Genomic DNA, 23,981 nt, shown 5'->3' on the forward strand with positions numbered 1-23,981 from the left:
TTCTCAAACTTTTATTTTTAAAAAGTAGCCAACTTCTAGCTTAATTCATAAATGAACTACTTCGAAAACAGTTTATCTAATAGACATTTTCTTTAAATTGGAAAACAATTTCTCATCAACTTAATGTATAGTAAAACTTTAGATTCAATTATAAAATATATATGTAGTATATACACAGAATGAAATACGTGCTAAAATCTAGAAAAAAAAGTGTTGAATCAAGGTTGTTTGATGCGAAAATGAAAGCAAGAAGGTTTATTTTTAAATCAATATCAAAATTCCACAAATAACTAGATTGTCCAATCTTCCCAATTATAATCTTGTTTTAAGAATAGAAAAATCTAAAAATTGAACCAAGAAGGCAATATCTGAAATCAAATTAATCGACAATGATTTACGGCATCTCAACTTACTGAGCAACAACACCAGAAATTCTGTAATTCTAATTTGAAAGGAATTCAAACATTTTAATAATCAAGATATTTTTTTTTTAAGATCGAAAAGTTTTGAAATCTAGAATTGCAATATTATTTTTATTCCATCACTTTTCAATCTAATAAGATATCTACTATTTAAATACAATTTTTATTTGTATATTTGTTTTATTATTTAGTTACGTAGCTATTTAGAGATCAGCATCAATAAGATGAACAATCTATAGCAATTCAGCAAAGTCTTCATGCTCTCTTCGAAAGGGAATGCTGGCAAAGTAGATTAATTTATTAGATTTTTCTTTAAATGGAAACCATGCGAATGATGAACAAATTAACAGCATTTTTGTTGTTGCTGTTCTGTATTTGTTGCGAACTGAACTAAATGTGAACTGCGATGCCAAGGTGACATCACTTTGAACCCGAGATCGACAATTGCCGATTGTCGGTTTGGTTTGGTGATTGGATTGGATTGTGGTTGGTGGTTGCTGGTTGGTGCTATTGCTATTCTTATTGCTATTGGTATTGGTATTGGTATTGGTATTGGGAGTGGTGCATTCGGACGTTGCCTTGGGCAGCCGTGTTGCAGCTTTGCTGTTGGGGCATGTGCCGCATGTCGTGCGGTCTCGTTTCGCGTTTTGTTTGTTGTTGTTGTTGCTTTTTGCTGCGATTGCGACATGATCATCGACACGATCTCTGTAAAATTGCCAAAGCGCTATTGAACTCAAATATGGACAGGCAGCAACACAACAAAAAACAAAAAATAAAAGGCGGAGGGTCCGTTCGCATCCTTGCGCAGAACTTTTAACTTTGCATTCGCAATGGTAACGTCTGCATGTCGGCCATGTCAAGCGTGTTGACTTTTGACTTTTTGCCAGTTTGTTGTTGCTGCAGCTCAACAACAACAGCACTACGTTCTCCCCGAAAGTGCAGTTTAATGTCTCAAAAATTTATCGCTGGCATTTCGGTATGCACTCTGCTTGCCCAACATGGGCAATAAACCAACAAACCGCAGAACCAACGAAAAAAAGATACTCATACAAAAAATAGGGGGAAAAAATGAAAACCGATTGAAAATATGTTTGCAAGCACCGTTAATGCCCCTTTGAGAGATCAAACAATCCAAGTAATAGGCTTTCAAATTGCAGCTTAGCGCATTAATTGAGTGAGTTTCGCTTCAAGGCGCCCAACGTAGGGCGACCTTACGGCAAAGCTTCAAAGCACAATTTTATTTACATGCACATGTAAGCTAACAAGATGACTTGCGGGTGGCGTAAGCTATGAGTTATGAGTTCATCTATTAGAATTGTGGCGCACACACAAAGAGAGCATTATGTAAATGCGGTAAAGCCAAGCTCTGCGTATTCAATGTTGATCTAACCCAGTCTCTAATGAAGATGAAGTTATGGCATGATCTTCACTAACTGGAGTAGCTAATCCAAGCATACAAACACACATATGCAGTTATGGCTGAAGTTATGAGGAACTGGAAATGGCCAAATGGCGCTCAACGTGAGGCAGCTGGGCACTTCACGGCGACTGCCTGGCCATTTGCATATCTAACTATCTTTACCGCGAACAGCGAGGCAAAAGCAAACAACTTGCAGTCTTTTGGGCTCTCTACACTCCTCGGACTGATAATAAAGTTTTTAATAGGAAAATGCTATTAACTTATTGGCCGCGCTCGGTGGGCCAAGACCAAGCTGCTGCTGCTGCTGCTGCGGGTCGTTGCTGGACTTGGACCAAATAAAGATACGACGCTGAAGTCGCATTATGAATTCAATTGAATTGTTCAATGGGTCCCAAACGTGAAGAGACTGGAGACCAGAGACCGGAGACTGCAGACTAAGGACTTCTTTGCCTGCGGCGAACTGATTGTCTTTATTTTGATTTTATGGGTGCATTGAGTGCACCTGAGACGACAGCGATATGAATGCAGACTATGCAGATCTTCAGGCCAGCAGCCAGGGCTGCAATAAATATTTAACAGTCAACAGCGATGAGCAATTGGATTGCCTCACTCCCTGGTCGTTGCTGTGATTTGGCAGCGACTTGCCTTGCATAATGCGACTGCATAGATTCATGCCTGATTCAGTGGGGGCAGCATTTGAATGAGCTGGGCGTAGCCCAGAGAGAACAACAGAAAGAGAGATAGAGAGAGAGAGAGAGAGACATCGTCTTGGCAATGTGATGTGATCAGCATGCATTTTTGGCGATAGCGCGTCATTTTGGAGTTTATGTCAGCGACACAGTCGCAACACAGGTAGAGGCGGTAAAGCTGGAGAGGCTCAAGATTGCTGGCAAGTCAATAGAGCTGCTGCTGCTGTTGGGCTGGCTTTGCAATCCTGCCACTGGCGAATGCCATAAATGGCACAATATGTATAAATTTGTAAAAGTAATTGCAGGCATATGTGCCACAGAGCGGGCATCAAACAATGCCACTACGATTCCGATCCGCAGCCGGACCGAAGCTGCGAGCTTCGAGCTGTAGCTGTAGCTGCATGCCAGCCATATTTGGCATGGGCCATAGGCCCAAGTATTGCGCCCGTCGTTGTCGCTGAGCGTGCGTGTTTTATGTCCAACTGCCAGCCATTTATACATTATAAAACTATATATATATAACATATGTATGTATATACACACAAGCGGTAGAGACCGGGAGGCTGAGGGACAAACGGTCAGACGCAACGACAGCTAGGCAGACAGCGAGACAGACAGAAGAACAGAGAGACAGGCAAACAGAGAGTCAGTCAGACAGACAGGCGAGCGAACAAGACAGACAAGGCACAGTTGTAGCTGAAGCTGAAGCTTGGAGTTGAAGATGGAGATGGAGGCTCCAGGGTCGCCTCGCCTCGCCTTGCAACGTAGCGTAGCGTACCATAACGTACCTCAGCTTACCTCATCGCACACAGCTCGGCTTACCTCATCTCAACTCAACTCAACTCGACTTAATTCACCTCCTCCTCCTCCTCCTCCTCTCTGTCTGCTCTTCTTGCCTCGCTTCGTGTCGACTCGGTCCTCATCTTGTAATTCGCCTTGGCCATTTTAGGCTTTGCAGCATTTTCATGATCTGTTTGATGCTATTGTTTCACATTTTCACAACTTCACAACGTGGCATTTGCTGACCGCAAAGCTAAATAATTCTCATGTTGTTTATGTATACCCTGTAAGCTATATGACAATTGGGTATAAGCGAAGATCATGAAATATGTTTGAATTAAACTTATGATGATACGAACACTATTTGTGTTGAAGTTATGCAAATTGGATGGATTAGAGGCTCTACGTAATACATTAATGATTCAGTAGAGCTACTTATAATGAAAAGCCTCATTATGTACTAAATATTGATAAATACCGTATAATTATATTCATATTTTAAACAAGAGTGAAACCTAAATTAGAATTTTATTATACATATTTAATCTTAATGAAAATTCTCTTAAATTCAATATAAATCAATAAACTATAAATATATTCATATTTTGAGGAAAAAGTGGGACCTAAACTACAATCTGCTTATTTAATTTTAAGGAGTTCGGTTACTGTTTGAGCTAAAGCTATACAATTTGGTGTGTGTCAAGTATGCCACATAATCATAATAATTATTGCTAGATCATATTTGGAGTTATAAACAATTTTGTTTATCCTTTAAGGGCTGTTCCCAGATGAACGAAATCGTCATTTCCGTGCTAAATTTAGGCACATAAAGGTGGACAAAAACGGTCACTCTAAAATTTGTGGAACTTGCGAAAGCTTTTCGCAGGTCTTTCGTTCATCTGGGAACAGCACTTTAACTCTAAAACTTTACCAAACCAACAAATAATATGCCGACAAATCAAGAAAATATCACGCTTACTGCAGAGTATCTTTGCTACCAGTTTTCACAGATGTTTTCATTTATGAACTGTATTTGTATTTGTTTTTTTGCAGGCCTGCGCACCGCGCTATGTCTTCCACACGATGACGCCATCGAGGGCGCTGCGCTATGATCCGGTCGGCACCTGCTTCACCTCGCACAACTTCAAGCAGTTTAATGAGATATCGCCGTGTCGCACAAGTAAGTAGGTCGCCCCGAATTAGATCCACGCACCACTCGAAATCAAAGACAGACAGACAGAAGATACGCAGACTGCATAAACCAAAACGAAACGAAAGGAACGAAAAACGAAACATATTCAACTGCAACTCATGTGATTTGCACTCTATACGTAATTTGAGCTCAGTGCGAGCAGGGAATCCCTTTAAACGCAAATTACACAACCAGCCAGCAGCTAAAAAAAAAACACTTCTTTAAAAATATCCGAGGGAAGCGCAAAAATTGTATTATAAAGCCAAGGCCAGGACTTGAGGCGGAGGTGTCGAATGACCATAAAAGAGAACCACAGTCAGAAAGAACCACAGTCAGTCACAGGCCGTGTGAACTTCAAGTATCAAGTGTCTGTAAGCCATAAGCTGCGGCTAATATTTGGCAATAATCGATGGTACTGTACAATTTGAGAGCCATTTCACTGTTTATTAGTGGGTGTGGTTGCTTAGCCTGTGTTTATCGATAGTAGTGTAGTAGTAAATGAATAATTCACAATTATATTTTGACGGCTTTCAACATGTTATTTACCCTCCTATCTAAACTTGGGTTTATTGATTTTAGAATGAATGAAAATGTGGTCCATTCTTTTTGGTTTTAAAAAGAGCAAATGGTGAATCATTAATAATATTTTGTGGGGCTTCGATTGTAAAATCTTACTTTTATTAACCCTCTTTTCATAAGTTGCCTTTATCGATAGTATCGATAGTATTGATTTTTTGAGACAATAAATTGTTGTCTACTCTCCTTAGTTATATAAAGAGTAAATAATCATTTGTAATTGAATGTTTTATGGCTTCGATTCTATAATCGCACTTTTATTCAGTCTCCTTTCAAACGTTGCCTTTATCGATAGTATTGATCGATATTTTAATCAATTTTCGAAGAGTTTAAATATTTAATCTTACTTTTCTGCGACTCAGTAATATAGGAGTTGGAGGGAAGAATAATTAGCTGTTAGTCGATTTATTTGTTTGTTAGAAAACTTGCATGAATTTAAGACGAGTAATTTATTACTAACGATAGTAACGCTCGATCAATCGAAACGCTGCTCAGCTTTGTTATTCTCCAGCATTTTGTAATATGCCTGACAGTTCCTTTTGCTTCCGAAGATAGATTTATAGCACTCAACGGACCGTGACTTGCGACAAATATGCTATACACACATACGTATATGTATACTAGATGCTCTACTAATGTTGTTTCGTGTCGTGAAAGTAGCAACATAAAATAATATTCTATATAGATATCAGAGAGATATCATTTTGTGCTGCATTAGGGATGATATTTTTGGTTAATGCCCAACTCACTGCCAATTTGTTTGCTTAGTCATCACATTAGATGTGGCTGCTATATACGCATGTTGTATATACAAACATATATTTATATATATATGTGTATATATAGTAGCTATATCTCTGTATGTGCTGGACATGAAGACACACATGTGGCACGGTCGCTGGCGTTGTTGCTGCTCTTGATTATTTTTAGCATCGACAGCAGATGCAGAGCATATAGAGACACACATCGTCTTGATTATACACACGATTACGCGTATATATGTACAATATAGTATCTATGCACCTAGCGTCTACTCTCTCCACTTTCCACTCTTCATTTCTAATCTGCCAACCGCTTTATCAGCTGACTTTATTTTATAATTTGCAAGATGATCTCCTCATTTAGTGAACCATTTCTTCTTGACACTGAAAAAGATAATCCCAATTGAAAGTGATTTGGAATTTGGCATTGAGCAGGGACGACAGTTTTTTTATTTTTAAGTTTAAATTTTATTGAGCAATTGGAATTATTGTACTCGTGGATGTTATTTATGAATTTTGTTGTATGGCAAAATAGTACTCTATGGAATATTTTTAATGTAGTATAATAGTAATATACCAAATATAGGTATTGGTATATTTTAGTATATTAATTCGGTATATTTTTAGAGTAATACTGCACTGTTTTGCTCTGTACTCTATGGAATATTTTGAATGTAGTATAATAGCAATATACCAAATATAGGCATTTGTATATTTTAGTATATTAATTCGGTATATTTTTTGAGTAATACTGCACTGTTTTGCTCTTATTCAAAAAAGGCCTGTAGCTTCTTTACTTGTTTTACTTATTTATATCAATTCCTTAATTCCTTAAATCTCCAATCGAATATTTGCTTATTTAAATATGTATTTAACACTGAAAAAAAGCAATCAAAATTCGCAGAACTAGTTTAACACTCGCGCAGCGATTGCTCAATTGACTGCAATCGAAGCCCAATTCGAATTCCCATTCTTCGATTGAGGGCCAATTTAATGATTCTAAACGCATTTTCCTGACGCTGCTCGACTCAATGTCCACAATACTCAATACCCAGTGGTGTTGTTGCGTTATTAATGTTGTCGTGTTGTCGCTGTCGATGTTGATGTTGTTGTTGTGAAATGATTAGCAGCGACAACAGCAGCAACAACAGCAGCAACAGCAGCTACTCATCACATGACAGTTGGGCCAGCACATTCCGACATTACTGAAAGCAATAAATACCAACTTAACGCACAAAATACCAAACTAATAGTTAAGGCGAATAACATACACAAAAAAAAAACAACAATATAAATAAAATGAAAAGAGCAGAAATCAGAATTAAAGAATGGAGAAAAAAGGGTTAAGAAGAGGGAGCAACAAAAAAAATCAAGTAAGAAAGCGACAGTCGAGTGTGCTTGACTGTGAGATACCCGCTACCCATTATAAAAAATATACCAAATATACCATAAAAATACTAAAATGTCACATTTGGTATACAGATGAACTAAATTCAAAATATACCATAGAGGCCAAAATATACCAGATCGTCTTATAATACTAAAATATACCAAAGGCCATATTTAGTATATCGTTGAAGTGGCACATTGCCATAATAAGTGAGGTTTTCTATTAAAAAAATATACCAAATTATATATTGCAATATACTAAAATATGCTGAAGTCCATATTTGGTATATCGTTGAAGTATTACATTTGAAATATACCATAGAGGGTCAAATATACCAGATTGTCATACACCGCAAAAATACTAAAATACACCAAAGGTCATATAATATACCATATAGATCAATCAACTTCTTCTAGCTTGTGAGATCTACGAACGTATACGGACAGACAGGCAGACGGATGGATAGACATGGTTATGTGGTCTCGGCTGATCAAGAACATATGTACTTTATACAAAGTTAAAATACCCTTTTACCCTTTGAGTAGCGGGTATAAAAAGAAGAAAGCAACAACAACAAAAAAACTGCCCAAGAGAGCGACAATCGTTGAGAAGGAACCGCCGCCAAGTGGCGCGTCGCTTTAGAGTCTTCTTCTTCAGTCTTGTGGAGTCTCTTCAGTCTTCTTCAGTTCAAGTCCGATTCCGCAGTTGTCCAACTGCTGTTGCTGTTGCTGCCCTTGCTAAGACTAATTGTAATTCAAGACGGGGGCGATTTTATTATGGGAATTACTACAACTGCACACACACAACGCACAATGCGTTGTTGTCCGGTGTGTGAGAGAGAGACTCAATGCTGTTGTTGTTGTTGTTGCTGTTGTTGTTGCTGTTGTGTCTCAACTGTGTGCCTTAAAAGTTGACTTATGGCGAGAAGGCAGCCAGCAACATGTTGTTGTTGCTGTTGCAGTTGTTGAACGTTCAAATTGAAACACTTCGGAGACAAATTGTTATCGTTTAATTTGATCAAACGCACGATCTGCCTGTTGATTTTCTGCCCGAGGCAAAAAGCTGGAAAAAAAAAGCGCGACATGTTGCTGCTGCCAGTGGTTGCTGCTGCCGCAAGCATTGCGTGATTTTTATTTGGTAGCAAAGGCAAACAGCAGGCACAAAAAGGCACAGCGACAAAAGGATGTGGAGGCTTGCTTTTGTGGTCAACAGTTTTGGATGCGGACGCCAACTCAATGAATGTGGTTGCTGCTGTTGCTGTTGTTGTTGCTGTTGCTGTTGCTGTTTGTTGGCCTTTGGGGCTGGGCCTGTCTGCAGCCTTTTGTTCTGGCAATCTGCCGCTGTAGTTTATTGTATTTTCATTTCAATGTCCATTCTCTGGCTGTTCGCAGTTCGCAGTTCTGTTCAATGTTGCTGTTGTGCCCATTGTTGTTGCCTTGAGGATCATACTCTCAGACGCGCTCTCTAATCCTTTTATGTTGTTCGTGTGGCTGTCCTATTTTTTTTTGTTCTTTGCCTGACAAATCACTGGCTCAATTTATTGCATTGCTCTGGTAATTATTTGCAATTTATTGCCGCTTTCCCTTCGCTTCGTCTTTTAACAACTGCATTTGCTCTTGACGAAATTACAATACAAAAGTAAACAGACACAGAGAAGATAATAAGCATTTGCTGTAATCTCAATTCTGAAATTGTAACTGACATCCTATCTTCATCGTTTCCTCTTCTCTCTTCTCTCTTTATCATCATTCTCTCTTCTTTTTTTTTTTTTGTTTTTTTTGCAGACCTCTGGGGATATCATCGACAGGGCTCGTGTCAAGCTGGCTTCAGTGCGGCTGTCAACAGTGTAAGTACACATTATGAGCAGGCGGGTCCATCAGCTATGAGTGTCACTTTGGCATTATTTAGAAATATAGAAATTATTTCAAATTATTTCGAGCTATTTGCATATAGTATTTTGTCATTTCTCATTAATAGTGATTTGATACTTCAAAACAGTACTAGAAAATATACAAAAATGGGTTGAAGATATTTTATCACTATAAGTGAAGTTCTAGAAAATTATTGAGTGAGCTTAAATTATTGAAAAGAATTTACAGTATTTCATTTCACTAAAAGGAAGTTCTAAAAAACTATTGAGTCTAGAGAAATTTGTTGATGTACGACATATAATAGACACTTCAAATTACAATTACGAGAAGTAATAAAATATATACAAATATTTAAATTAAAATGTTCAAATACATTTAAATTTTTTTATATTATTATATATTTGGTATATGCGGTATATTAATTTTGTATATTTTAAAATACACCAAGCTAATATGTTGTATTTTAATTTAGAATTTTTATCAAGTGTGGTATAAATGTTTAAATATACCGAATTAATATACCCACAAATACTAAGAATATACCAAATGCTATTTTAGGTATATTGATATAGTACTGCATTCGAAATATGGATAGCGTGCTTAAAAAAAATAATAGTTATCCACCAAAAATGTAGAGTATTTATCAGTCTGGCATGCCGTGCATTTCGTTGGCTTCTTTGAATACTTTCCAGTTATTATGTGCATGCCATTGCCATTGGGGATAGGTTTTGGGCTTGAATTCTTTGGGTTTGGGGAGTTTCTTTGATTTTTTTTTTTTTTTTTTTTTTTTGGGGATTGGTTGCAAGTGTGTTGCATTAGGTGTAAAGCGTGAGGCGTGAGGCATGCGGCATGTGGCGTGGGCACGTTTAGTTGGCACCTTGTTGCAATCGTGGCATAGCATTTGCATAAGCAATCACAATCGCAATCGAAATCAGCATCGAAAACTGCAAAAGATTTACAAGAGATTCTCTTATACGTTGCATCTTTTTTTTTTTTGCAGAATGGTTCACGTTTGTTCATTGGCGCACCCGGCAGTTGGTACTGGCAAGGTAAGTGCACGACATGCTAAATACCCGATAGTTACGCTCAAGTATGAATTAAGCCTAGCGAAAAAGTAAAGAAGCAGCTGTCAAGTTGAATATAAATCAAGATTACCTTTGTACTTTGTATGTATTTTGTAATATTTGATATTCGATACTTTCGATATTTGTTGTATTTGTACTATCGTATCGGTACCTTCTAAGTACAACGGCTACTGTATCCATTGTATCTAGTTATAGTTTTTTTTCTAGAACTTTAAGCATCATTACCAACTCAATCCCCCCAACCCAAGCCCAGCTACGAAACCTTTTTGAGCCCCTTTCCTATAAAACAAACAAACACAAACACACAAATAAACACAGACAAAGTGCCGTAGTCCCGTAGTTTCTGGTTTGATATACACATTTTTATACTTTCCCCCTTTAAAAGGAAAAACTTTCTTTAATTTGTCTTGTTATTTTTGCATTCGAACTTTATGTCCTATGTCCCTCAATTGTCCACTGATTTCCAAGTTAAATTTACGTTTTTTGAACTTTGTGTTAATTTTAGTTTTCAGTTGTGTTTAATTTTTTGAACCCCCAGCATCTTTAGAATTTAGAACGTCCCTAACCTCACAAACAAACACACAATACACACTGGGATAATTGCAATTGTTAATGATGAAACTATCGAGTCGACCTATCGATTACCCGATGTATGTCTCTAACCTAAAACTTTAGATTTAGTTTCCTATTTTCCCAAATATAATATTTCCCTCACACACATTTCGAATAGTGTAAGATGCCCATTTTTAGTTTAGTTTGTAGTCCTAATTGCGATGCGTTGTCTCGTGCATGTTTGGCTAGAGGAACACAACCTTGGCCAGCTGGACGATAGTATCGTTACTATCGTTTACTATCGCCTGACTGCCACTTAAGTTTGTCATAATGAGTTTTTAAGTGTTGTCGAGTGTTGTTGTCGTCATCCAAAGTTCATTACACAATTGGGCTTAATGTGCGTTCAATGTCGTCGCCGCCGCTAAAAAAAAAAAAAAAAAACAGTACAAAGAAATGAAACCTATTCGAAAAAAGCAATAAGAAACGCAGATTAAATAAGCAAAAACCACATTCATAATGCATTTGTGCAGCTCGACAACGCTCGACGCGCCGAGGAACTAACCACATATTAAGTTTATCGTGTAGTCAGCTCCATAAAATTAATGATAATTTGTTAAATTGATTTATTGACTATTGTAATTGTATCGTAACTTAACCCCAAATCGAGTTATAGCTGCATTTCCTTTGACAATGTATACATCTCTCAATCGCTCTCGACTATAATATATATATACTGTATATCGATATTATCGTAAATTGTAATCGTATTTTGTAATCGTAATTGTAAACTGTAATCGTAACTTTATAACTTTATAACGATAACTGTAATTGTACGCGTCATGTTTTCTCCTAATTGATGACGTTTTTTTACCTTGTTTTTTTTTTGTCTCCATTTGATTAATATTGTATTATGTATTCTCTCTTTTTCTCTCTCTCTCTCTCCTCTCTATTTATATTTCTGTATTTGCTCCTCTATTCACACTCTGTCTGCCTGTCGGCGCAAAATGCATGCACTACAACAACAAAATTTTTCAAATGTTTCGATCAAACCCAAATACGAAATTGAAATGAACTGAAAAATGCGATCATCCTCTCCTAATCGACCAAATCGATCTAATCGTATGCATTCTGTACCGAACGCCATGACCTGTGTCTGTTGTTCAACCCAACCAACCAAAAAACAAAAAACCAAACAACCAATCACCAAACAAAAATAAACCAAAAACCGTATCAAAACTTCTGCTATATTAAAACCAAATAAATCCAACAATATAAAACCTTAAATCTATCAAATATTAAACCACGAAAACAAACAAAAAAAGGACAAACCTACTCAATACCGCCCGATGCCGAGTTTCCATTTAAGCCGCCTTTTTATCAGCCCTTCGGCACTGGAGGTAATAATAAATAATAAACGCAAATTACGCTTCTCTCACCGCAAAAAGAAATACCTTATGTAGAACATTTATTATTGATCGATCAACATTAACCACACCACACTATGAAATCGATAAAGTGCCTAAAAATAAACCAAAACCAAACAAACAATTTAAATAATTCAAATTGTAAAAAAGAAAATATATAAATAATAATTGACGAATGGCCTTAAACCCTTTGCCCGCTTCCCTGCTCCTTCCCTCCCCCTACTACCCCCACATAAACAATGGTGTGTGATAATATTATAATCAAATTCGAATTCGAACTCGAATTCGAACTCGAACTCATCATCTATCTCTGCGAGGGGCTGTCAAGTCGGTGCAGAAAACTATCGTTACGAGTGGTCATTCCCCTGTCCACGATTTGACAGCGATCGCTAAATTCGCCTACGCCACGCCCCCACGCTCCACGCCCACTCATCGAACGCTTCGCTAACCCACCAATGAAACGAGTGCGGCAAAGCTCGATAAAGCATCCAAGCACCACACGAGGAATACGCAAAAAAACGCGCCAAAATGTCATGTCTGCCTGTCTCTCGTCTCGTCTCGTCTCGTCTAGGTGCACATCAACTGCAGCTCTGGTTGTTGTCTCCACTAAGCATCGCTCACACATACATATTTAGTACACATACACACATCCATACGTATTACGTATACGTATCATATCATTTAGTATATAATATCAGAGTCTTAATCTGCGCACGCCGCTCAAGCTAGATTTAAGGGCTGCCCACTTGCTACTCTGGTGCTGCCACTTAGCAAGGTATCGAAATTCCTTACAACCTCTTGTGTTCATGTTAACTTTCAGCGTAACTGATAAAATATGTTTTTTAAATTGTAAAAACTTGAATAATCAAAAAAAAAATATTGAATTTAAGAAGAGTTTCTGAGATTAAGCATTAACGTAGAATCTAGTAAGTCTCAATTTGGCACTTAGTGCTGCCCACTTGCCAAGAAATTGTCAACTTTTATTGAATATAATGTTGCCACGCGAATTTGACATTACAACGCAAAAATAAAGCCTCAATTAACGTGATAGTTGACATGAACATGAACCTAATTTGTCTACAATTAAACTATTTAATTGAGAGCGAGCAATATTCGCACTCTCTCGCTTGAGCCGCGTACGTCATTAAGTATACTAAGAAAATAAGTTGTAAGCGAACTTTAAGCTCCTTTAAGCTGTGCGCATGAGCTTTCGTTATGGGTTCGGGTCTTGGCTATTAAGTTGTGTTACTAACCGCGGTCGAGGATCGCAGCGTAGTGTGATCCTCAGGGTGTTTTGTTGCATGTATCACCTAGCGCATGCCTCATTTTGGGTCTAAAGACTAATAATATCTTCAATTCGTAGTACAACAAATCGTAGCTCGTAGTTTGTATCGTAGAACTTGTAGTACAATTATTTAGAACTATTGATTGACTTGTTTACAATTACAATTGTTGCTGTTCTTGTTGTTGTTATTGTTATTGTTGTCGTTGATATTGTTGATGTTGTTGTTATCATCCAGCATGCCGCAATAATCGTAGCTAAACACAATGGAAACACAAACACATCTCACACCAATAAAAACAATCAAAAACAACAATGTGAATAAATCGCACAACATTTTGGAGCCACTTAATCATTGTACCACAATATTCACAGGTACAGCGATTTCACAGGATGTGACCAAGCCGGAGAATCAAGTATTCTCCACCGCTGAGTCCACATCGGCTAACGATGATTCATATTTGGGTTACTCGATGATCACCGGTGATTTTGATGCCGATCGCAGCGAAGATGTTGCTATTGGCATGCCGCGTGGTGCCAATTTGTTGGGCAAGATCGTTGTCAATCGCTGGAACATGGCTAACATCTTCAACATCACCGGTCGCCAGATTGGCGAGTACTTTGGTTATGCCTTGGCCACCAGCGATGTGGATGGCGATGGTCTCGACGATCTGATCATTGGTGCACCGATGTATACCGAACCGGGCAAAGTTGAGGGCGAGTACGATGTGGGACGTGTCTATATTCTGCTGCAAGGCGGCAACACACCGGTAAGTCCTGCGGAGTTATGTAATTTAATTTGAAGTTCTTCAAAGTTTAAGGAACTTCCTTGTCGTTCTGAAGATATTCCTTAATTACTCCTGAGGTACTGAAGAGGATCATTACTTCTTCTAAAGTCATTTTTCCAAAAGTCCTCTTTTCCTTGAAACGTACCTTTACTTTCGCTTATGGTAAATCTTTATGTGCTTTCTAAATTATTTTTAAGTCCTAGAAGCTGTTTGCCCGCTTTAAGTGCTTCCTAAGTTATTTTCCCTAAAGCTCGGGGTTCTCTTAATATCCCTAAATTTATTTAACCGCTTTACACCTGGCAGGCCGAACACTGGACTAGGGAACACATACGCGATGGCTTCCATACCAAGGGTCGCTTCGGTCTGGCGCTCTCCACGTTGGGTGACGTGAATGGCGATGGCTACGGTGACTTTGCTGTGGGCGCACCCTATGACGGTCCCGAGGGTCGCGGTGTCGTGTACATCTATCATGGTTCAGAGACGGGTCCGCTGGCGAAACCTTCGCAAATCATCCGGGCCGAACAGCTGGTGGAGTCCGCTCCCTATCCGCACACATTTGGCTTTTCGCTGTCCGGCGGCGTTGACATGGACAACAACACATATCCCGATCTTGCTGTTGGCGCTTATGCCTCCGATCAGGTTTATATCTTCAGGTCGCGTCCCGTGGCCGCTGTCAATGCTGAGACGTTGTTCTCGAGTACCTCGAAATTGATCAGTTTGGATGAGCGCACGTGTCAATTGCAACGCGATCACAAGTGGGTGCCCTGCATGCCGCTCAGCACCTGCTGGAGTTATACCGGACGTTATCTGCCCATGCAATTGGACTTTGATGTGTCCTGGCTGCTCGATGCGAAGAAGACACGCAATCCCCGCATGTTCTTCCTCCGTGACGAGGGCAAAAACATACGTAACCAGACCATTCGCCTCAACTATGGCCAGCGGTATTGCCTCAATGAAACCGTCTATCTCATGGATGGCGTGCAGGACAAACTGACGCCGTTGGAAGTCGAAGCGCGCTACAATCTGCGCAGCAATCGACCCGCTGAATCGTTAGTGCGACGTCGTCGCGATGTTCTGGAGCCGGTCATCGATCAGAATCGTGAGATTGTGCTACGCGATGCGATCAACATTCAGAAGAATTGCGGAGACGACAACATTTGTGAGCCCGATCTGCATGTGGATGTCAAGTGAGTGCCAGAGATGTCAACTATAGTGTCAAATGCTAATTTGTGTTCCTCTCTAACCTTAATAGAACAATCGACAAATACTACTTTGGCTCACCGGAGCCTTTGACCCTGGAGGTCTTGATTAAAAACAAGTACGAGGATGCCTTCGAGGCGGCCTTTTACATGATGACGCCACGTGATTTGCAGTTCACCAAGCTGCAACAGTTGGGCGACAAAATCGACATGCCCATCACCTGTTCGGCTCCCGATGGCAACAACAACTTTACCATCAAATGCGACATCGGAAATCCGCTGGAACGCAACCAAGTGGTAAGTGCTTGCATTGTATTTTCCCTATTTTTATTCAGTTCTAAACTTATTGCTTGCACTTTGCACAGACACACTTTGCCATCAGCTTTGTGCCCGCCGAGAAACACACGAAGGCCAACAGCTACAACTTCTACTGGGAGGCGAACTCCACGAATCCCGACAGGGCAAACTCCAAGCTGGATAACTATGGCAGCAAGAGCATTGTGATCGATGTGAGGACCGATCTAACCATCAAGGGCACATCGTTGCCCGACTATCAGGTGTACAAGGCCGCTGACTACAAGACACCGGAGAATGCCACCACCGAGGAGGAGCTTGGGCCGCAAGTTGTGCACATCTATGAGCTGCGCAACAATCAGAGTTCGTTCATCAAAGGCGCCGTTGTTGAAATTTATTACCCATACAAGACGCTCGCCGGCGATCATCTAATGTACGTACTCGATCAGCCCGAAACGGGGGGCAAAATCCGTTGCGACCGCATCGAGGCCAACGAACTGAACCTCAAGCTCAACGAGAAACAACGCAGCAAATCGTATCTGCATGCCCAAGGTGCCATCAGCAATTCGGTGACGCAGGAGAGCGAAACGAGCGGAGGGCATCTGGAGATCTCGGATGGCAGCAATGTGGGCGTCGCCGTGAGCAGGAATATACAGCTCAATATCACCGAAAGACAGAAGGAGGTGCTGGAGCGTGAGGATGCCCAGGATGCGGCTGGCGATGCTTCGTATGTGCACTTGGATCGCGCCAATCAAGCGGACGTCAAACAGGAGGCAAGCAACAACATTAATCGCACAAGTGCCACCTTCACCCACACAAGCTTCGGTGGTGGTGCACCCAGCGCAGAGTTGATGGGACACAGCACACACGGACACATTCAGATGGCTTCGCCACAAGTCTACACCAGCTCTAGCTCTAGCAGTTCCAGCTCCAACTACCAGATGCCTTCACAGCAGCAGCAGCAACAGCAGCAGCAGAAGATCTACTTGGCTGGCGGTGGCGGAGGTTATGGCGGTGCGTTGGACAAGTCCATTTATGGCGGACGCAATGGCAACTTCCGTACAGGCGGACTCGATATGGGCATCAATCGGGGCAACGTGGACAACGAGCTGCACAACAGCCACAACGTGCAGTACGCTCAACAGCAGCAACAGCAACAACAGCCGGTGGTGCATCATCGTGTCACCTACAGCTCGAGTGGCAACAGACCGTATTTCGGACGTGAGAACGAGGGCATTTACGATGGTAACAATCAACAGCAGAATGCTCAGGACTGGAGCACGAGCTCAAGCTCGAGTTCGAGCTCGTCGCATCGCTTTAGACGCGAACTTCCAACGCCGGAGGAGCTGCGTCTGGATGAATCGAACAATACGGCACCGTGTCAGGGCATCAATTGTCGTGTACTGCGTTGTTATGTGGAGAATCTCGGTTATGAGGATGCGGATGCTGCTTTTGTGGCCATTCGCGCTCGTATGGTGGCCAAGACCATGGAGAAGGTGGCCTTCAATGCGCCACTGAATGTATCTACACAGGCCATTGCCAAGGTCACGCAATTGCCGTTCATCGGTCAGCCCAAGCTGGAGATAAAGAAGTCCCACGAGATCTTCTACAAGGCGCAACCGGAACCGTTGCAGGTGCCGGATGTGGTGCCACTTTGGGCTGTCGTATTGTCCGCCTGTGCGGGTGCACTCATCTTCCTGCTGCTCGTGCTGCTACTCTACAAAGTGAGTTAAGCTTTGGCATATCACAAAGTGCTCTGAATTAACATTTTCATTTAACATTTTGTGTTTTCAGTGCGGCTTCTTCAAGCGCAATCGGCCCACGGATCATTCGCAGGAGCGTCAACCGTTGCGCAACGGTTACCATGGCGATGAGCATCTGTAAAGCGCTTACGTTACGTAACGGCTGAGATGCCCGAGTTACGTAGCGGCTAACATGAACACCCGCCTAACATGAATACGAACAATTCTAACATCGCACTAAAAACAATGTACTAAAAAACATGAAACGGTTCTAAAACAATTTCACCTACTAAACAAATCCAATCAACCAACGAACGCTTAGCCAAGTTTCAAACCCATGCGCGCGCGCCTTTTCAAAAAGCGCGCTACGACAAGCTAAACAAAGAATTATTTGAATGAATGAATGAAAAAAAGAGAAATCAAAAACAATAGGAATCGATGTTGCGATGAGTTTTTTAGTTTTTTTTTTTTTTTTAACAAAGAAAGAAAAAACACGTAAAACTTGCCTAGTCACGAAATTAAGAACTTTCGAAAGCGAAAAGGTTTATTTCATTTTTGTTTATGTTCTTTTATATAATTATGATTACAATTTTTGTTCGATGGAACTTGCAAATTTGATTGAGCAGTTACAAGTGCTATATTAATCTGTACTAAAGAAGTTAACTATGCTAAGTTGTTGTGAATGCGAGTGCAAATGAGTGTGTGCGAATGATTGAATGCATGAATCGAATGCCTGTTTGTGTGTTAGTTAATATACATATATAATTGAAAACGAGAGACCACAAAACAAAAACAAACATAATAATGATGAAATGAAATGATGATAATAATAGAAATCAATTATTATTTTTAAACACGAATCTATGCTGCCCGCAGAGAAGCTTTCAATGGAGGTGTCGTCTTTACTGCCACGCCCATGGGCGCCAGCGGCCCAAAGGTAGCATACAAATATATAGCATAAAGCAAATAATAGGTGCTACTTTAGGATGTTTTTTTTTTCTATATCATTAATAACTTACCTAATTATTATGATTATTGAGAATGTTCGATTTTTTTTCTTTTTAATTTTGTTTATTATTTTTGATTTCTTTGAAATTGTTTGACAAACTCAAAGTTTGCCAAGTTGCAACGCCAAAATGTGTTAATGCAAAACTATTAATTAAATCAATGTGTAATTTTTTTTCGTAATTGTAAAACTATTTGTGTATATACTAAAAAACAAACCAACCAACAAACAAAAAAAAAAACATATATAAAAACATTTAAGGCGTTTATTACAATTAATATGCATTTATTTCCAAACTACACCGCAAGAAGCGCAGACCGACTTCTTTTGGTGTACTCTCGAAATAAATTATGGGTAGAAAATGTAGCCATGAACCCATTGTCGTCTCTACCTATTATTTAAACACAACTCGCTATTGTTTAATTTATTAACTGTACTTATAAATGCGTGTGTTTTACTTTTTCGCTAATTTTGTATTAAATTTAATTTTCTTATTATAAAAACTACAAATAAAATGACGGTCGAATTGTAAAAAATAAACGAAGCATACTTTCCTTATTAAAATTCAAGCAGTTGACGCTGCAAGCAGTGCATCGACAATGCGCTTACAGCGGTTCGTGTACTGACTAGCAGTGTGACCAACAATATTTCGATTTTCCACTGCACATGTAAATTGCAAGGGGATTCGAAAGGGCTCTGGTGTATTTGGTATATACTTCTATATTAAATAGTATTTTTTGGAAATTCCATATGCGGTCACACACTCTTGAGTGCGCGCGCCCACAAGCAAACAACAACAACGACAATTTGTAATTCGAAAGTTGTTTTAATTGTTATTTCCATGGTTAAATCGGTGTTTTTAAACTGCTAAACTAATTGTAAAGTTGACGGTAACATTTTCGGTGTACCCACGCACACATTGGTCGCCTGTGGGCGACGTCAGCAGCGCGTAAACTGCATTCGAAACTGGAATACGACGGCAACGGCGACAACGACGTCACACATAGAACGGTAATTGTCGCGTTCAGTTGAGTTGTTGTGTTCTACTTTTCTCTTTCTTTCTCGTTTAGTAGTCATTGAGAAAGCAACGTTGCGCGACGTCGACGATGCCAACGTGTGTTGCGTAGTTTTCATTCGGACGGCGTTTTTGTTATTGTGCGCGTAAAACTGCATTTGTTCTTTTTGTTTGTTTGAAACAAACATATATTAAAATTGAAAAAAATTTGTAATTAATTATTTATTTTTTTTGCTGTGAGTGTGTTTTTGTTTCATAGAAAGTGCATGAGCCGCAAGTGAGGCTAAAGAGCGAAGAGCTCAGATACAAAAAAAAGGTGTGCGAAAATTTAACGACGCAACAATAAAAACGAATTTTTAGCGTGTATTTAAGTGCGTCGTCGCGTTAATATGTTAATTAAATGTTGCTAAGTGATCGCTGATATCTTTTTTATAACAATAAACACGATTAAGCAGAGTGCGAGGGAGAGAGAGCAGCAACCAACAACCACGGCAAATAGGTAAAAATCAAACATTTGTTTAAGCTGCGCTTTCAGGTGCCCGCTTGTGTGTGTGTGTGTTATGTATAATGCGAGTGAGACTGTGTGTGTAATGGAATGCAAGACAGACAGCAAGAGCAAGAGATCTCTAAATGTGGAGCGAGTTGAGTACATTGGGAGAGCGAGCGCACTTTAAAGCCGTAGTTAAAAAACTTAAAAGTGTCGCAGTATGTGTGTGTGTGTGATTTTTTGTGAGAAATGCCGGCACAACCGGTTCGGCAAGTCACCAAACCAAGACAAGCAACAACAAAAAGCAGGAGAGGGCGATGGAGAAGTGGAAGAAGAAGCAACAGCAGAGTAAGCGAGAGCCAATGTCAATGCTATGCTGCGCTGCTCTGTTGTTAGGGCAGCAACGTTGTTTTTTTTTTATTACTTTGCAGAGGATGCTGTGATTTCTGTATTACGCTTTTTCTTCCTTCATTATCGTTCTGTTTTGTTGTTATTCACACCCACAACCACATTTAGTGCACACACATGTGTGTTGTTTCCGAAAAAGAAATTCCCATAATTAATGCACTGCGTCGCAGCTGGCAGCGATGCCAGCGATCAGGGATGAACAATAACCATAAAATTGATATGTGCGCACACACATTCAAAGAACAGCTATGCGTGCGCGTGTTTGTGTGTGTGTGTGTGAGTGCTTTGCACGACATCATCAGTTAGTTTGGCGCATCTCTAACAACGTTTTTGTTTCTTTCGCTCTGCTGCTGGGGCTGCTTGCTGCCTTTTGCTTTTGAGCATGTGCAAGTGCTGTTTTGCCTTTTTTGCTTTTTTGCTTTTGCTGTTGTTCTTGTCTTTTCCGCCTTGCTTTTACTTTTGCATTTGCAATTGCGCATTGTGGCGCTCACGCACGACTTGAACTCGCCGACTCCACGTTTCCCCCTCTTTAGACTTCTCCACCCCCTTCCCTATCTCTTTCAATGCGGACACTGTTACCGAGCACTCAGCAACATTTTATTGCCTTACCTTTTTGCCCGCATCATCGCATCGCATCGCATCACATTGCATTGCATCCTCCGTCCGCTATCGAACTATGTCTCTTTTTTTTTGTCGTACGCGTATCGATACTTACAAAGGAATTGATGGAAGGGTATAACAAATTTAGTGGCAGGGGAAGTGTCTCATATTTTAGCTTTTTTATGTCTTTGTTAGATCTCCGTGGCTAGCAAAGATTAGATTTCCAAATTTACATAATCGGTTTGAAGAACTTAGACAATATGTCTAAGAAAATGTAATAATATTAAGACTAAACATGGAAGTAAAAGACCAAATAAATATGTATATAGAGCATTTCGTTGTCGAGTTGCCTTTTCGACTTTAGCATTTTTCATGTTATATTTTTTGCCATTGTTCTAAAACGAGCTTCATACGGGGATTAATGCCAGTGTGTGCACACACCCATCAACAACACAAATAAGTGTGTACACACGTGTAAAAGCATTATTATACAAGGTAACCGCACCTTTTCCGTTAAACGCTTGAACTTCTGATTTACGCTTGAGCTAACAGCGAAAACGCTGTCAACACTGAGCTGAGAGTCGCAGCTTACCAAATATGTATGTGTGTGAGTGTATATATGGCTAAATTGATTTTGCAGATCAAGAACTTTTATTGAACTTCGGAAATTGACACAGAATTGGCATAATGCGAATCCAGCTGAAGCGGTTCATTGGCTGCTTAAATTGGGGGAAATGCAATGCGCAATTTGTAAAGAAAGAAGATCAATTTACAAGAGTTTACGTGAGGCAGTTACATTTTGAGGTTTGTTGAGTAAAGAAAAAAAGATATTGGCTTTCTCAAAAGAATGAAAAAACAGTTGAAATTAGTGTAAGTAAAGAAAAATTTTGTATTTTGAATAGAGTTGCATATTGTCTGGTTCATCAGAGGCGACACGCACTGTAGTTTATTTCTAAGCAGTGTTCAAATTGTGTTTTAAAACAATTTTCATTGCGCTTCCATTCTTATCACTTTGTGCCGATCAAACATTATTTGCATTGCCTTGTGCACAGCTGAGCGTAAACAGCGCCGCCGTCGCTGTCGCAGTCGCAGTTGACGTCGCTGCTTAGTAACTACAACTAGGCTGACAAATTGTTGACACATTTATTTCAACAACTGCAACAACAACAACAATGTTTGCTGCTATTGTTGTTAGTGTTTTGGGTTGTGCAAGCACAAGCACCTAGTTGAGACAAGGTTATCAGAGAGAGAGAGAGAGAGAGAGAGCGAGAGAGCTGCCCAACACGATCGATGATACCCTGTAAGCAGTCGATCGCAGTGATCGAAGTTCAGAGTCAAAGCGAATTGTAACAAGGTTAAGGTAAAGGACAAATCTTGTATACAAAATACTTATGAGATGTGCCAACAAATATATACTATATACTATATATACTTTACATTATTAATGAATTTTACTTTTTATCATTATTTGTTGACAGTATTTATTATGTTTGCACACAGATCAAATTTGTTTTAAATTGTTGCCCACTTGCAAATCGACAAACGTCGAATAACTAGCGTAATAATAATCGCTGACAATCTGGTATATTTGGCACTCTATGGTATATTTAGAATGTAGTGCTAAAAATAGTATTTGGTATATTTTAGTATTTTACGGTATATTATCAATATATAACACTAAAAATATTATTTGGTATATTTTTAGTATTTGCGGTATATTAATTCAGTATATCTTAAAATTAAAACCGCACTTTTTTGCTTTTCTTTCAAATAGCTAGCAAATATAGTATCTCAAAGTTGAGCACACTCGACTCTTAACTGTTTTTATATACCCTGTAATCAGTTCAACATATTATTTATGTAGTCATTAATCTAGATGATTTGTCTTTGCAACTATTGTTGATATTATCATTGAGTGCAAGTGTAGGGTATCTAGTTATCGTCTACTTTTGTTGTCGCAATTTCAGTGCCTGATGCTTGAAGTATCTGGCGACAATTTCTGATAATGGACGACGATGTTTTGGTGCGCCACTAAAGCAAATTAAAAGTCAATAGTACAACACCAACAATAACAATTAGCGGAACAAGCTAATAGTGGAGCAACAAACTGAAATTTATATGAAAAAAAAAGCGGAAAATAAAATGTGAGCTCGTCAATTTGTCAATTTGTCAATTCGACAGCAGTTTGACAGGTGCGCAAATCCAACAGTTAATTACGCATGCCGTCAAATTGAATTTCCATGCGTTAAATTATTTGAATGTTTACTTTTGAAATTGTTGTTAATCAATGCGTAGGCAGCAGTATTATTAACTTTAATGTGTGTCAAATTTGGCGTCTCTTTTGACGGTTTATTTTCATTTTTACGATTGTTATGGTGTTTCTCCGTTTTTTTTTCTCTCTTTGTTTTTTATTGTTGTATTTCATTTTGGTAGTTTGACATAATTAAACGAATTGTGCTCGGTTGCGTATACGTCGTAATCCCATTTTTGGTCTGCGAAAGCAAATGCCGCTCGCCTGAGTTCTTCACGAATGTGCGTGAGTCGACGCCATGAAGAAGGTGTTGAAGTTTTGCCGGGAAATCATATCTAATATTCAGCATGATTAACAAATAAACACGTTCTCTTTAGTCGGTAAAATTGCGTCAGGCCATGAAAAGCTTAAATATGTCGTGATTATGATTATTATTTGGTAAACTAACGTTGAATAATTCTTTACTTTATCTAAAAAATACAAGATTAAAAATGCCAATATACTATTCCATTTATTTTATTTGGTTTTTTACTTATTTCATTTAATTTAATTTATTAATTTATAGAAATGTTGAAAAAATTCTCTATATAAACACATAATTACTTTTTGCACTGAGAAAAAGTTCTAAAATTAAGATTTTGTTCTTAGTTCTAAGAATTTTTGTTTAAAAAGTGTGTCAAAAACATGAAAATCTTGATGTTAGAAAACGCATCTTGATTTCAAGAACAGTTGATGTAAGAGCCAAAG

The 23,981-nt window shown here is 39.2% G+C and overlaps 2 protein-coding genes across 7 annotated transcripts in view; both read left to right on the forward strand.

Moving 5' to 3' along the window:
• The window catches only part of LOC117568070 (integrin alpha-PS2), a 43,856-nt gene extending 25,989 nt beyond the window's left edge, over positions 1 to 17,867 (forward strand). For 2 of the 5 annotated variants that reach the window (XM_052008612.1, XM_052008608.1), the window contains exons 5-13: positions 4,365 to 4,491; positions 9,015 to 9,076; positions 10,102 to 10,150; positions 12,061 to 12,135; positions 13,820 to 14,214; positions 14,536 to 15,419; positions 15,485 to 15,728; positions 15,797 to 17,449; positions 17,520 to 17,867. In XM_052008612.1, coding sequence (XP_051864572.1) covers positions 4,365 to 4,491; positions 9,015 to 9,076; positions 10,102 to 10,150; positions 12,061 to 12,135; positions 13,820 to 14,214; positions 14,536 to 15,419; positions 15,485 to 15,728; positions 15,797 to 17,449; positions 17,520 to 17,609 — 3,579 coding nt within the window. In that variant the 3' untranslated portion in view covers positions 17,610 to 17,867. The remainder of the gene's footprint in view (positions 1 to 4,364; positions 4,492 to 9,014; positions 9,077 to 10,101; positions 10,151 to 12,060; positions 12,136 to 13,819; positions 14,215 to 14,535; positions 15,420 to 15,484; positions 15,729 to 15,796; positions 17,450 to 17,519) is intronic. The other 3 variants (XM_052008614.1, XM_052008615.1, XM_052008616.1) reach the window with 3 other exon arrangements.
• A 1,681-nt stretch (positions 17,868 to 19,548) lies between these two features.
• LOC117571650 (protein gone early) overlaps positions 19,549 to 23,981 on the forward strand; it is a 36,101-nt gene continuing 31,668 nt past the window's right edge. Inside the window, exons 1-2 of one of the 2 annotated variants that reach the window (XM_052005506.1) lie at positions 19,614 to 19,628; positions 19,748 to 19,987. The gene's annotated coding sequence lies outside the window, so the exon portion shown is untranslated. Of the gene's footprint in view, positions 19,988 to 23,981 lie in introns of both variants that reach the window. The other variant, XM_034253903.2, reaches the window with a different exon arrangement.

Source organism: Drosophila albomicans, chromosome X (assembly GCF_009650485.2).
Source record: "Drosophila albomicans strain 15112-1751.03 chromosome X, ASM965048v2, whole genome shotgun sequence".
NCBI classification, from domain to species: Eukaryota; Metazoa; Arthropoda; class Insecta; order Diptera; family Drosophilidae; genus Drosophila; species Drosophila albomicans.